Source organism: Arachis ipaensis, chromosome B10 (assembly GCF_000816755.2).
Source record: "Arachis ipaensis cultivar K30076 chromosome B10, Araip1.1, whole genome shotgun sequence".
NCBI lineage: Eukaryota > Viridiplantae > Streptophyta > Magnoliopsida > Fabales > Fabaceae > Arachis > Arachis ipaensis.
In genome coordinates, this window is record NC_029794.2 from 117,299,121 (window position 1) to 117,313,940 (window position 14,820).

At 40.1% G+C, this 14,820-nt stretch overlaps 1 protein-coding gene, 1 long non-coding RNA gene and 1 pseudogene across 2 annotated transcripts; 1 reads left to right on the plus strand and 2 right to left on the minus strand.

Moving 5' to 3' along the window:
* Positions 272-1,736, plus strand: LOC107621094. Its single transcript, XR_002354948.1, has 2 exons — positions 272-1,379; positions 1,510-1,736. It is a non-coding gene; the product is annotated as an uncharacterized LOC107621094 (long non-coding RNA).
* Positions 2,482-3,977, minus strand: LOC107621093 (glycerol kinase-like). The gene is made up of 2 exons (XM_021114663.1): positions 3,147-3,977; positions 2,482-2,857 (listed from the first exon to the last, which is right to left on the minus strand). Exons 1-2 carry the CDS (start codon positions 3,975-3,977, stop codon positions 2,729-2,731), a joined length of 960 nt encoding a protein of 319 aa, XP_020970322.1. The 3' UTR covers positions 2,482-2,728.
* Positions 4,056-14,820, minus strand: part of LOC107621092 — a 29,750-nt pseudogene continuing 18,985 nt past the window's right edge.

Consider the following 14,820-nt stretch of genomic DNA (forward strand, 5'->3'; position numbering starts at 1 on the left):
GTGCTGTGAGCTCGCGTGCGTCCCACCTTGACCTTGTTTGAGGTGTTCAATATCACTGCTTGGCAATAACAACTGGGTTCATTGCCAATGTCTATGTTGGAAGCTCTTTGATTAGTTTGTATGGTAGGGGTGCATTGTTGGGTGATGCATAACGGATGTTCGATGAAATGCCTGAGAGAAATGTAGTTTCATGGTCAGGTCCACGATTATCGCTGCATTTACACAAGAATGGAGGGTTGATATGTCTTTGGAGCTCTTTTGTCAGGTGAAGGGCGTGGCTGCATTAAAACCGAATTGTTTTACGCACACGAGCCTTCTTAGTGCTTGAATGGGAAGTGGAGCACTTGGACATGGAAAGGGTGCTCATTGTCAAATAATTCACATGGGTTTTCATTATTACCGCCACATTGAAAATGCTCTCATTGCCATGTATTCCAAGTGTGGGGCACTTGACGATGCCTTGTTCATATTTGAAAGTATGCAGCGAAGGGATTTTGTCACTTGGAACTCTATGATCGCAGAGTATGCGCAGCATGGGCATGCACAAGAGGCAATTTCTCTTTAAGAGATGATGAATCAAGGTGTTAATCCGGATGAAGTTACTTACCTTGGCATATTGTCCTCGTGTTGGCATGCTGACCTTGTTAAGGAGGGTCAAGATTACTTAAATTCCATGATTGAGCATGGCATGGAGCCAGAAATGGATCATTACTCTTGCATTGTGGGTCTTCTTGGTCAGGCTGGCTTGCTGCTGGAGGCTTGTGATTTCATCCGAAACATGCCTATTTGTCCCAATGCTGTGATATGGGGTTCACTGCTTTCATCATCTATGCTTCATGGAGATGTTTGGATTGGCATCGAAGCGGCAGAGAGTAGGTTATTACTTGAACCAAGGTGCCCTGCAACACTTCAACAGCTGGCCAATCTATATGCTAGCGTGTAGGTTGGCGGAATCAGGTAGCACGAGTGTGAAAGTCACTGAAAGACAAAGGTCTGAAATCGAATCCTGGTTGTAGTTGGATTGAAGTCAAAAGCAGAGTTCATAGATTTGAAGCACAAGATAAGTCAAACAACAAAATGACTGACATTCTTTTGATCATGGGTAATTTGAATGAGCACATGAGTAGTTTAGGTCTTTAGTCTCAGATCTCTGGTGAGGAAAATGTTTGGTCTTCATAATGCTAAATGAGGATCTCCATTATAGGGCTGTTCGCATTTCTGGCATTGACTCGCAGTCTAGATTCCATGCATTTTTTGTCAGTAAAACATACATGGATGACAAGACATTCTAGATGAAGTACAAGCAAAATGGACGGTGAAAATCTTCCTTTCATGCAAAGATGTTTTACAAGACTTTTCCTTCATTCAAAGGAGATTATGTATGCAAAACCAGTAACTTCTCTAAATTCTAAAGAATTGAAGATGAAGTTTACTGTGGCTAAAACCAATAATTTGAACCAAGTTTTTCATTCTAACCACCTGGAGAATGCTCTTGGATAATTTGGGCAGGTGCAGATTTGGTAAAGTCTGGTTCAGTTCCTTGAGAGTTTAAACAGCGCTTTGAAGCTAAAAGACCGCCGCTATCTGTTGGATTTGGTGCAGTGGATGAAGAAGATTTATGCCTATAAGCATCCACAAATACTTTGAAGTTTAAACAATTTTTTTGTGGCAGGTTTATTGAATGCTGCAGGATCAACCATGAACATCAGATGCTACTGGTGTTCTAGATATAGCAAATAGAGAAAGGTTATACAGATCAATTTGACAATAAAGAAGGAAAGAAAGGTTATTTGAAAGAGTAATACTCAAAATATGTACTAGTTTACTGGATTTTTTTTCTTAAATAAGGAAGCCAATAATCTGAGATTAAATTATGTATTTACAATAAGAATAATGCTACACATCTAAGTCTTTTTGTTAACCAAGTCCAACCAAGTTGGTTTAGCATAACAAAAATTAATTATGGCTAACACTATTCTAAGGCTTATTGTTTAACTTGGTTAGATTTGGTTCATAAAATGACTTGAATGTATAGCATTACTCGAAATCCATCAAACAAGTTTTTTATTTTATTCTACATAGTATCAGTAGTTGGCAGATTTAGTTGTAGTAAGAATATTGGTGATTGCATCAGCTTCTGTCCACTTGATAAATGAAAAAGAAAAATGTCTTAGCCATCTTAAATTCTTAATCCTTACTTGTTACCATACTGCCAAGTTTACTTAAAGGCCTTACTAAAATAAAATAATAGAATTTTACTGAAATAGTTACTTTTGACCACTTCTATTAATACTAAGTTACTAACAAAACTGATCGCGATTCATCTTTAGAATATTATTATTGCATACCAGTGACGTTCAATCAAAGTCATGCTTTTCCTTGGATACTAACTTTTCATATTCTAAACTATATATGCAGAAAACTTTACAGCAAGTATTCCTAAGGTAATTGCTAGTGAAATAAATTCATTATTAATAAATATATATATAAATTAGTAATAACTAATTTAGCAGGGGATTTCTATTATTTATAAAAGAAAGGGTAAGGAAAAACAGGACAACTTTGTTTAAATTGAAATTGAAAGAAGACTTTCTTTCCAATGTAGATCATAATTCAAATGAAAGATCAGCCAAGTCAAAACTTCTATTAACAGCTTGTTCCAGCACTCCACCTTCTTCTTCCTCACTTCCTCGGTCATTATCGGACGGAAGGTAGTAGCTTTCTTCATCTATTCCGCCGTATCGAAGATAAAATCTTCTTTCCAAATACCAGCTGCTAACCCAGCAGCAAAGGCTGCTCCACGCGCAGTCGTCTCTATGTCAGATGGCCTAATCACCGGCATTGCAGACAAATCTGCCTGGTGAACAACATTGTCAACAAAAATTTTTCAGTTATGTGAAAAAGTAACAAAACTTCAGAAGAAATTTGTAACAAGTGTGGACCTAAAGAGCCTAAAATAGCCAATTAGTAGTATTTAGTTATAGTAGGAATTAGCATAAAAGAAATGATATAAATGAAATAGTATTATGGGATTATTATGTGAAATGTGATTGAACTACTTTCCCACTGAATTTGCAACATCTTCCCATAGAGCATTACTAAGAAGCTTCTTTTTAAAAGTAGAAGAAAGTGCAATTAGTCCATACCTGAGTCTGCATCAGCAAGTTGTTAATAGTTGCACCACCATCCACTCTGAGCACGCCATCGTTTTTATCGTTTCCATAATCTTTTTGCATCGAGTCCACCACATCTTTCACCTGAAAACACATGCTCTCAAGTACAGCACGAGCTATGTGAGCCTTGGTTGTGTACCTTGTTATTCCAATAACAATCCCCCGAGCATTATCACGCCACCACGGAGCAAACAATCCATTGAAAGCAGGAACAAAGTAAACGCCACCCGTGTTTTCAACCTGTGATGCCATAGCCTCTATATCCGAAGCACTAGAAATAATCCCAAGATTGTCCCTAAGCCACTGCACTGCAGCTCCAGCAATAGCAACCGATCCTTCCAGTGCATAATTGGTTTGAGCCTTGGAGCCAAGCTTGTAAGCAATGGTGCTTAGAAGACCATGGTTTGACTTAATTACTTTGTCACCGGTATTTAGAAGTATGAAAGCACCTGTGCCATAAGTGCTTTTAGCTTCTCCTTTACGGCACACTTGTCCTAGCATTGCTGCGTGCTGATCCCCTAAACATCCTGAAATTTGTACCCCTTTGATCGGCCACCCGGTAGCAACATTTCCTATGACCTCGGCATTACTAACAATTTTAGGCAAAATTTCACCAGGGATTCCAAGGGTTTTTAAGGTAGCAGGATCCCAATCAAGGGTCTTCAGGTTCATCAGCATCGTCTGAGAACAGCTTGTCCTAAGACGTCCAAATGTCTTCCTTTCATGATTCTGAAATTGCCTTTGCTGAGCTGAAGGCCACCAAGATAGCTTCATTTTGTTCTGCATTATAATGAGTTCATGCATGTTTGTAATTAAATCATAAATATGTCTGCACTCTACAGATAGAGTTTAAACCCATTTTTAACTAAAAATGAAGCTGATTTAACATGGGGGATAAAAGCCTGCATTAAAATACTTTTGGATCGGCTCGTATCTCCTAATTAAGTAGTTCTCCAAACCAATGTCAGCATTCACTATTCTAGTATGACATGTTATTTCAATCCTGAGAACTTTCTCCAAAACATCTATGCTCCTCACACCATCATCCACTTCACATATTAAAGGTATTATAATTCCCTAGTTATCCATATGAGGAGCTTCCCCATGCTCAAACAATTTGGTTAGAACTCCACAAGCTTCCTCAATCTTACCAACATTGCAGAAACCTTTTACTAGGCCATGAATAAAAGCAAAATGCAGAGAAAAACTTTTAGACAGCATCTCCTTCATGTAGTTATTTCCCTCATCAAGCATTCCTTTGTCACATAACCCACCAACCAAAGTTCGATATGACACAACATTAGGCAAGCACCCATTGTTCTGCACATCAGCAATAACTTTGCAGGCATCATGGACACTCCCTTCCTTGCAGAACCTCGATATTATAGTATTATGCTGAACTATGTCAGGATTGTACCCTTTGATCTTCATCCTACATAGAAGCTTGTAAGATTCTCTAAGCTTCTTCTTCCTACCCAAACTGGTCAACAAAGTGGTGTAAGTCAAAGAGTCAGGAACAAACCCTTTGTTCAACATATCCTCCAACAAATCCATAGCTCTATTCACTTGACTCTTCCTACACATTGCATCAGAATCCGATAACACTTGATATCAGGAACAATATTTCTCTTAAACATTTTTCTAAATAGGTGGTAGGCACAAATATCTCCATTCAAACAGAAAGTCGACATGAGAATATTGTAGGACTTAGATTGGGTGACACACCGTGCCTATGAGCATTCCTGAAGAGATCGAATGCAAGTCGAACAAAGTTGTAGTGGGATACAAGAATCTCAAGAATGCGGTTGAGGTATTTGGGCAAAGGTTTGAAACCATATTGAAGCATAGTGTAGGTGATTTTGAGGGCCTTCTCGGGTAAATCAGTTTCGCCATAGACTCTGATCAAGTAGGAGAACAAGGTAAGAGTGATTGGGTAGGATTTGGATTTGAGGCGTCCAACAAGGTCATTGACAAGTGAGAATTGCCTTGAGCGGCCCAATTTGAGGATGAGAATGAGGTAGGTAAAGTAAGAATGGTGAAAGTTGGGATGGTGAAAGGCACATTTGAAGATTTTTTTTTTTTGCGAGAAGAGGGTCCGATTGGGAAGCTATAAGCTTTTGGACTCTAGATGAAAATTTAATTGGGGAATTGGAGCGAGAAGAATAAAAAGATTGTTGGTTTAGGTTTGGCGAGAAATTGAAGGAGATGATGCGATGAGAAGACATGGTGGTTAGGGTTTTGGTGGGATGGAAAAATGATACAGGCAGACTCGGTGAGGTCATGGTGGTGGATCAAAAAGGTGAGCAGGCGAGGGCAAATCAATGCTAATTGTGGTTGTCGTATATTCGTGGTTAGTGTCCTTCATTTCTGTTGAGGAGATATGGACACTGTGGGTGTTTACTGCACGGTTTGGTTTGGCTTTTAGGAAAAAAAAATATTCGATCCTATTGTAAAAAAATTAATTGGTTTGGTTTCGTTTGATTTTTTCGAGGTCAACCAAACTGAATTGAAATTGATTGATTTGATTCGATTTTTTAGTTTTTCACCATGACCTTCATCAACTCCACCTTCTGTTTCACCAATGTTGTCACTTTACTATTATAAAACTGCAGAAATATCACAAAAAATAAAATAAGAACAGAAAATACTAAACTAAAATTAGAACAATACAAATTAAAATTAGAACAACACTAAAATTTAAACAGCATAATTTGAAACCTCAAACCACAGATTAAAATTAAATAATTGAAAAATAGCAACCACAAAAGTTAAGTTAAATGAGAGAACATTAATAGTATTTCTTCGACCCTGTTTAATAGAAGACTTGAACATTCAACAAAGTTTAAGGGGTAATAAAAGTATCCTTGATGTGTATTTTTGCTATATAAAGAATAATAAAAGTTCAATTTAATGGGTAATCCAGCATGGAATTTGGACCTTTGTCCAAATGCCAAACCATAATCGGTGTTTATAGTAAAGGAATACATAAATGAATGAACTTGAAAATACTTAGATAATAATTTTATTCTTTAAACTATGGTTACATATGTGCATTAAATGAGTTCTGCTATCCCAATAAACAAAGAAATGTCTTTCATTCAAAGGCTCAATAAGTTATGGTCTAATTAAAAAATTATTCAAAGTCAAACTCAAGTAGTTATTGTTACCATTGGTGATATGATTTCTGCATATACCCGATCATCCTCTCTTCTCAAATTCTTGTTTCAATGCCTACCATCAAGAAAGAAGTTTTCATCAGGCAGTGATTATCTCAACCAGGTTTACTAATATGAAGACTTAACAAATCCTCCTCAAAGACATGTTTATAATTAACTAGACATGTTATCAAAGAAGAAAAATTCACAGCAAAATAAGAGAACGAATACTACTCTCTAGCAACAGAATTTCACAATAATTTTGACCAAATAGACTATTCAATATTCTATGAAGACTACAAAAATGTGTTATGTAGATTGCTTAAAACTTGTTGTTACAAAGTGCGTCTGTTTTGCTTATCAAGAATTGAAAAATCAGGAGAAACACAATAGCGTAAATTGAAACTCATGTACTACATCAGTTAGGCTAATCTGAAGAAGAATATAAACATAGATTCAAAATTCAGATGAGTAACAACATTGAAGGTATAGTTCCAAAAGCCAGTTAATCTCATTCATGAGGAAAGAAAAACAATAATAGTAATTTAAAAAAATTATTTCATTGCAACATGTAATCTAAAATTTTAGAATTTATAAATAATTAACGCCAAAATAGCTTTAAAATGGAAACTATGCTCGGCTTACGGATCTACTACTACTACTACCAAGTTCGATCCCCCACTTTGCTTGCGTGCTCTCACTGTTAGGGGAAGATGCATGTTTTCGGGTGGGCTTGAGGGCCGTTAATTTTATTGTCTCTGTTCTTCTTGTTCTTAGCTTGGACGAGTGTTGCTGGTACTACTACTGCTACTACTACCACCAAGTTCGATCGGCCCGCGTGCTCTTACTCGGGGGAGATGCACGTCTTCGAGTGGGCTCGAGGGTAGTTCATTTTATTGGCTCAATTTTTCTTGTTCTTAGCTTGGACGAGTGTTGCTGATACAACTACTACTTTTTATCCGTCCACGTGCTCGTCTTCGGGTGGGTTTGAGGGTTCTGCTACTACTAATAAGTTCGATCCGCCCGCGTGCTCTCATTGTCAAGGGGTGATGCATGTCTACGGGTGGGCTCAAGGGTAGTTCATTTTTTTGTCTCTGTTCTTGTTCTTAACTTGGATGAGTGTTGCTGATACCACTACTACTACCCCACTCTACCAGCGTGCTCTCATTGCCAGGGAGAGATGTACGTCTTCGGGTGACCTCGAGGATAATTTATTTTGTTGTCTCTGTTCTTCTTGTTCTTAGTTTGGAGGAGTGTTGTTGATACTACCATGTTCGAGGAAGATGTATATTTTCGGGTGGGCTCGAGACTAGTTTATTTTATTATTTCTATTCTTCTTTGTCTTAGCTTGGACGAGTGTTGCTAATATTAAGTTTGATCCGCCCGCGTGCTCTTACTCCCAGGGGGAGATGCATATCTTCGGCTGGGCTCGAGGGTAGTTCATTTAATTGTCTTTGTTCTTCTTGTTCTTAGCTTAGATAAGTGTTGCTGATGCTACCAAGTTCGAGGGAGAAGCACATCTTCGGGTGGACTCGAAGGTAGTTTATTTTATTGTCTCTGTTCTTCTTGTTCTTAACTTGGACGAGTGTTGCTGATACTATTACTACTATAACTTTCGATTCGTCTGCGTGCTCGTCTTCGGGTGGGATCGAGGGTACTGCTATTACTACTAAGTTCGATCCGCCTGTGTGCTCTCGCTGCCATGGGGAGATGCACGTCTTCGGGTGGGCTCGAAGGTAATTCATTTTATTGTCTCTATTCTTCTATTTCTTAGTTTGGAGGAGTGTTGCTGATACAACCAAGTTTGAGGGAGATGCACATCTTCGGGTGGGCTCGAGGCTAGTTCATTTTATTGTGTCTATTCTTCTTGGGCTTAGCTTGGATGAGTGTTGCTGATACTAAGTTTGATCCGCCCGCATGCTCTCATTACCAGGAGGAGATGCACGTCTTCAGTTAGGCTCGAGGGTAGTTCATTTGATTGCCTCTGTTATTCTTGTTCTTAACTTGGACAAGTGTTGCTGATACTACCAAGTTCGAGGGAGATGCACGTCTTCTGGTGGACTCGAAGGTAGTTCATTTTATTATCTCTGTTCTTCTTGTTCTTAGCTTGGACAAGTGCTTCTGATTTTGAAATCATGTGCGGGGTTGTTTAAAGAATATATGAAATTTTGTCTTAATGGATAAATATAAAAGATAAATTGGGACAATTCTGTAAATATTTAAGACAGCTCCATCAAATGTAACTCTCATAAAAATATGCATCAAATACTTTGTCCTCATAAGTATATCACATGGATATATATGGTTCTTGTAATCTTGTTTTTATTGACACTAATTCTACAAATATTGGTGATAAAAGAGAGAGGAAAAAGAAAAAGAATAACTACTGATCTCTATAAAGTAGTTAGGTTTATATAGTTAGTCCATCTCCTCTGGCTCTTTCTTATGCATCATTTCCGACTTTCCTAAACTACAAAACATGTATTCGATCAACCTGAATCCCTGGTATTCCAAATGCTGGTCCGTTATTCAATTTCTGAGGAGTTGAAGTTGTCGTGAGATGTGACATCCAAATTCTAAATAGCCCATAAATTATTTTCCAAAACAAAAATAATTGCCAATCTTCATTAAGCTCCCATATTATGGCATTTTTAGAACCATCCATTATTACAAGTTCTAGCTCCGACAAACACCAGTGTCACATGAGTAGAATCTGCCTATTTCAGCCACTAGCCAACTACCTCTATACTTATAGGAGAATACTGCACAGCTTCTCCAGTAGTCCAGTATCTATGGGAACACCTTCACTGATGCAAGTAGGTGTCTGCGTGAGCTCGGGGCGTCGCCGTCGCGAAGGGTTGGTCGGTCGTGGTCTCTTCGAGCTCTCTCTCTCTCCCTGTCTTTGTCCGAGCTCAACGTCCCTCTTCGATCTCTCTCTCGCTCTCTGTCCGAGCTCTCTTTGGTTCCTCTGTTGCCGTCAGTTCCCATTCCTCCATCGCCGTCACTTCCTTTCCTCTCTCGCCGCTGGTAAGCACTGCTGCTTGAAATTATTTTTGCTTGTTTTGTACTTTTGTTAATAATACTGAGTTGCTGATTGTGTTAATACCTTTGTTAATAAGACTAGGTTTACTGATTATCTGCTTCTGAGTTGCTGAGTTAATAGTAGTTAATACTGATTTTGTTAATTTTTGCTTGTTCTGAGTTGCTGTTTTTCTGAAATAATAATTGAATTGAATGATTCTGTTGAACTTTTCTTGATACTCCAGTTATACACAACTATTAAGATTGTTGCTTCTTAACTTTGTCGAACTTGTGATTCACTGAGATGAAATTTTATTTGTATTCCTTTTTTCTGAAGCACAACAAATCTTTCATTTTAAGGCTCCTGCATTTTGACTTTGTAAACAACTATCATGGAATATTACGTGTTGGAAGTTAGCTTTTGCTCTTTCATATTAGTTAAGGCTAATATTAATATATTATCCTTCTAAATGTTTATTCCATTGCTGAATTGCCACAATGCATACATGATATATCTTTTGTTTATTAAATCTACAGGTCTTGTAGCAGAAGATATGTTTTATTTAATTGAATGTGAGGGTGCCTTGATGAAGATATTTATGCTCGTGATAGAATAGAAGTGTTTTTATTTCTGAAATTTCACTCTTTTGATGGATTGTTTAACACCTCAAAGCTCAGATATAGTTGTTCAATTCTAGATTCAAGCTTCTTTAAGCTTTTCTGTTACTGGAACAATGAACAGAGTTTTTCAAAATACATGTGTTACGGTGGGTAACCGGAGATTAATGGACTGGATGGTGTTGGTTGGCCCAGACGTACGAAGGAGGAGGCTTTCAGGTGGGTCTGCAACTCGGTGCACTCCGTCCGACCTGTACGCGTGAAAGAATGGGGGGTGGTACCTGCAAAGAGACTCTGATGCCTAAGTCAGCAAGGGTGTTAGCAGATCTAGAGAGTATTGGAACTTAGAGATACCTGAAGGGTGTCAGTGTATTTATAGTGGTGATCCAATAACCACCGTTGGAGTAGTGCCACTTTTCTAGGGTGTTAACCGTCCCTTTATCTTAGGGAAGTTAAGATATGGCTCGTGGAAGTGGTTAGAGAGATTCTAGGGGCAGTTACTCATTCAAATGAGTGCTTATCTGCCAGCTAACCCTCGTCCCCGACTTCCTTAGAGCAAGTCGAGACGAGTACCGACTTTGTAGTGGCTGATCTGGTGAAAGGTGAGGTCAACCCTTTGGGTTGGGCCTTTTTACTTGGACCCTGGGCCTTAATCGTTGGGCCAGGATATGAACAGTGCCCCTACTCGAGTCCAATTTCTCTTTAGGATTTGGGTTCGAGTATACTACTCGGGGTTGTGACCGACGTGATGTTTCGAAACCGACGTGACTTTTGTGACCTTTTGGTTCTGACAGTTACGTCTAATCAAGCATCGTGTCCGTTAGGGATGTGCGTAGGGATTGATGGTCTTGGTAACGGTGCATTTTCATTAATGACTGCTCCGTTTTTACCATTGTGCCCCTAACGTACTTATAAATACTTTCCCTCTCTTTCATTGTTTTGTTTCTGCGATTTTTCAATTTTCCCCTTCATTCGTTCGTGCTGCATTTTTGCATTTTCGAAGGCTTTCGTTTTCTCCAACCCTCATTTTCGGATAAAGGTTAGTTCTTTTTGTAACATGCTTTTTTATTTGCATGCCTTTATTTTGTAGATAGGTTGGTTTGTAGACTTCAGTTCCGTACTTCCTCCTTTAGAGACCGTGTTTTTGATTTTCCCTTTTCTTTTTCCCTTGTAGGTTTTTGCTACCTTTTTAAGAAAAAGAAATGGCTTCCGTAGATATCCTTTCTCAATGGGTTGATGTCACGGTCCTAGGGGAGGAACCCTCGGTTGATACTGAATTTATCACCCACCTTCGTACTCACCACAGAATTTGTACTTCTGAGGATGACGAGCCGAAGTATGAATTGGTAGTCCCGGGTCCTGAAGACCGGGTTTGCTTTGGGAGGGTCAATGAGGCGGCCCTTCATTTTTTCTTTATGTATGAGTGTATGATCACCCGTTTCGGTGTTTTTCTTCCTTTTTCAAACTTTGAGATATCTGTTTTGCATCACTGCCGAGTTGCCCCTACCCAGCTTCACCCCAACTCTTGGAGTTTTTTAAAAATTTATCAATTTATTAGCCAAGCTTTGGAGTTCCCGACTTCTTTGAAGATTTTTTTCTATCTCTTCCATATGACCAAACCCTTCAGTGGGCTAAACAATAAGCAACAATGGGTGTCTTTCCGAGCCATACAGGGTCGGAGAGTTTTTACCCTTTTTGACGAATCCTTCCATGACTTTAAAAATTATTTTTTCAAAGTTCAAGCTGTAGAGGGTCACCATCCCTTTTTTTTGGATGATAATTCTTCTCCGCGTTTTCCTTTATACTGGCTGGAGGCCTCCCCCTGCGAGAAATATGGTCTGGATGACCTGGATGAGGTAGAAGCAGCCATTGTGGGGTTCCTCCGAGAAGTGTGGGGGAGGGCCCCATATTTGGACACAAAAAAGTTTCTCCAAGGGTCTCCGACCTTTGTCCAGGCACAGCTAGGTAGCTTTTATTTGTTTGTTAGATTTCCGACTTGTCTGACTGACTTTTCCGACTTGCCTGATCTATTTGTTATTGTCCTTTCAGAGATGGCAAAGGCAAACGCTCAGGAGTCTTACCAAAGGGTCCAGGAGGCTAAAGCAAGGTCTCGCGCTAGGACTGGTGGCGCCAGGGCGGTTATCTCTCCTCCTCCTCCTCCTCGAAACGTTGGGACTCCCTCTCAGCCCATTGTGATTTCTTCTTCAACTTTCTCTCAGCCGCCCCCCTCTGCTCGACCTTCTCCTGAGCCAGATAATAAGAAACGCAAGACCTTAGAGTCTGGCTCTTCTGGTGAGGTGAAGGCGGATGCTCTTGCATTCGTCCGAAAGAACATCTATCCCTATGCCCATATAAGCATGGATGATGCTTCTGTTCGGTGCCACCTTACCACTCTGGTTGAGGAGAGCCTCAAGGCGGCGGGGGTTTGTGGCAAACTCTTAGATATTTTTGAGAAGGCTCCTCTCAGCTCTTTAAGGATGATTTCGAGGGTCGAAGAGCTGGAAGGAAGGCTTCTCATATATCAGGAGCATGAGGGGAAGTTGAAGGAGGAAGTCGCCAAGCTGAAGGAGGAGAGAGATAACCTCCAGGAGAGGGAGAGGAAGTTGCAAGCCCAATGCAACATGGAGGTCGGTTTGAGGAAGACAGCACATGATAGCTATCAAAGTTTGTTTAATGATCTTGTGTCTGTGAAAAATGATCTGCTGAATTCTCGGAAGGCATACGCCGAGTTGGAGGACTCTATTGCTGATGGCGCTGAGGAGGCTTGGAGGATCTTTAAGGAGCAGGTCGGAGTCATTGCCCCTGACTTGGACCTCTCTCCTTTAGATCCCGATAAGGTCGTCATCGATGGTGCCATTGTGGATCCCCCTGTCCCCGAGATTATTTCCGAGTCAGATTTGAAGACTCGGGGGCAAAGGATTATAGAGTCTCCTCCTCGCCCTAAGGACGCCCTGAGTTCCTCCACAGTTCCTCCGACTTCCTCTTCATCTCCTATGGATGCCTCTCTTCCCGGTCCTGGTGGTGCTCCTCCTGGCTCTGGTGATGGTGATCCGTCTACTCTCCTTCCTAAAAAATAATTTTGTTGGCTATATGGGGGCCCGGCCTGTGGGTCCCCTCTTTTTAAACTCTTTATTTAATTTTGGTAGTGCGTGAACAATTTTTTTGCCTTTTAAGGCCGTAAACAAAATATTTTTTAATACCCTTTTTTAATAAGGGTTTAAGTTAACAAATAAATACCCTTTTTTGGATAAGGGTTTAAGTTACCTTATGCGTGCATGTTTTTCTTGATTTCGAACTTCCCTTTGATCTTTTCTGGAAAAACCTTTTCTTTGGCTTTGTCTGTCTTTCTGAACCTTTTTATTTTAAGGATCTTTAGGACAGCCTTTTAATTTTTTCTTAGGTTTTTTCCTATCTCTCTTTGGTTATTCCTAGTACTCAATTTCGTTTCATTGAGTTTTTATGACTTAGGCTACTTTTGTGATTCATTTTTGCTTTACTCGGTTTTCCATTTCGACTTATGAGTCGGGATGTTTCCGAGTTTATCATGATCACCTTCTGTAACCTCTTTACACCGACTTGTACCTCGTCGTTTTATCCTGACGACCATCTAGGTCGGTTCATGGGATTTTCACGTTTTGTCGAGCTTAAGTCTGCGCGTTTCGTCGAAAGAAAATACAAAAAAGGAATTTGCAAGAGATATATATGAAAAAGATATTTTATTAATTGGGGAGGTACCTTATTGCTACTAAGGGTTTTTGACAATCTATTTCCCTTAGTCTCTACTATGATGCCTCGTTAAAAACCCTTCTCCAGAAAAACCCTTTGGTTTTGGGAAAAAATCATGAAGTTGGGAAAAGAGTACATCAGGGAGTAGAGTTCGCTTTTAGCTATAGTACCTTTTCATATTAGAAGCATGCCACGACCTTGGTAACTCGGTGTCGTCCAAGTCGGTTACTTTATAATAGCCCTTTCCTAAGACCTCATTGATTTTGTATGGTCCTTTCTAGTTTGCAGCGAGCTTTCCTTCTCCTGATTTGTTGACTCCAATGTCGTTTCTGATCAAGACTAAGTCACTTGGGGTGAATGCTCTTCGAATGACTTTTTTGTTGTATCTTGTAGTCATCCTTTGTTTCAACGCTGCTTCTCTTATCTGGGCTTCTTCTCGGACCTCGGGAAGCAAGTCGAGCTCCTCTTTATGCCCCTGTATATTTCCGATCTCGTCATGGAGAATCACTCTTGGGCTTTGTTCGTTGACTTCTATTGGGATCATGGCTTCTACGCCATAGACTAGTCGGAAGGGTGTTTCTCCAGTGGCAGATTGAGGGGTTGTCCTGTAAGCCCATAGCACTTGTGGGAGCTCTTCGCCCCAGGCTCCTTTTGCATCTTGTAATCTTTTCTTTAGCCCTGCCAGTATGACTTTGTTGGCTGCCTCGGCTTGCCCATTGGCTTGCGGGTGTTCTACCGAGGTGAACTGGTGTTTGATCTTCATACTGGCTACTAGGCTTCTAAAGGTAGAGTCGGTGAATTGGGTTCCATTATCTGTAGTAATAGAATGAGGTATCCCATACCTTGTGATGATATTTTTGTAGAGGAACCTCCGACTTCTTTGTGCGGTGATGGTGGCCAATGGTTCTGCCTCTATCCACTTTGTGAAATAATCTATTCCCACAATCAGGTATCTGACTTGTCCTGGCGCTTGGGGAAAGGGTCCTAGCAAATCCATTTCCCATTTTGCAAAAGGCCATGGAGAAGTGATACTGATGAGCTCCTCCGGGGGAGCCACATGGAAATTTGCATGCATCTGGCATGGTTGGCACTTTTTCACAAATTCCGTGGCATCTTTCTGCAAGGTT

Coding starts and splice junctions, on each gene's coding strand:
- LOC107621093 (XM_021114663.1), bottom strand. CDS start 3,977: ATGCATGAACTCATTATAATGCAGAACAAAATGAAGCTATCTTGGTGG. Junction 2,858..3,146: donor ACTTGCTGATGCAGACTCAG/GTATGGACTAAT, acceptor GTTGTTCACCAG/GCAGATTTGTCTGCAATGCC.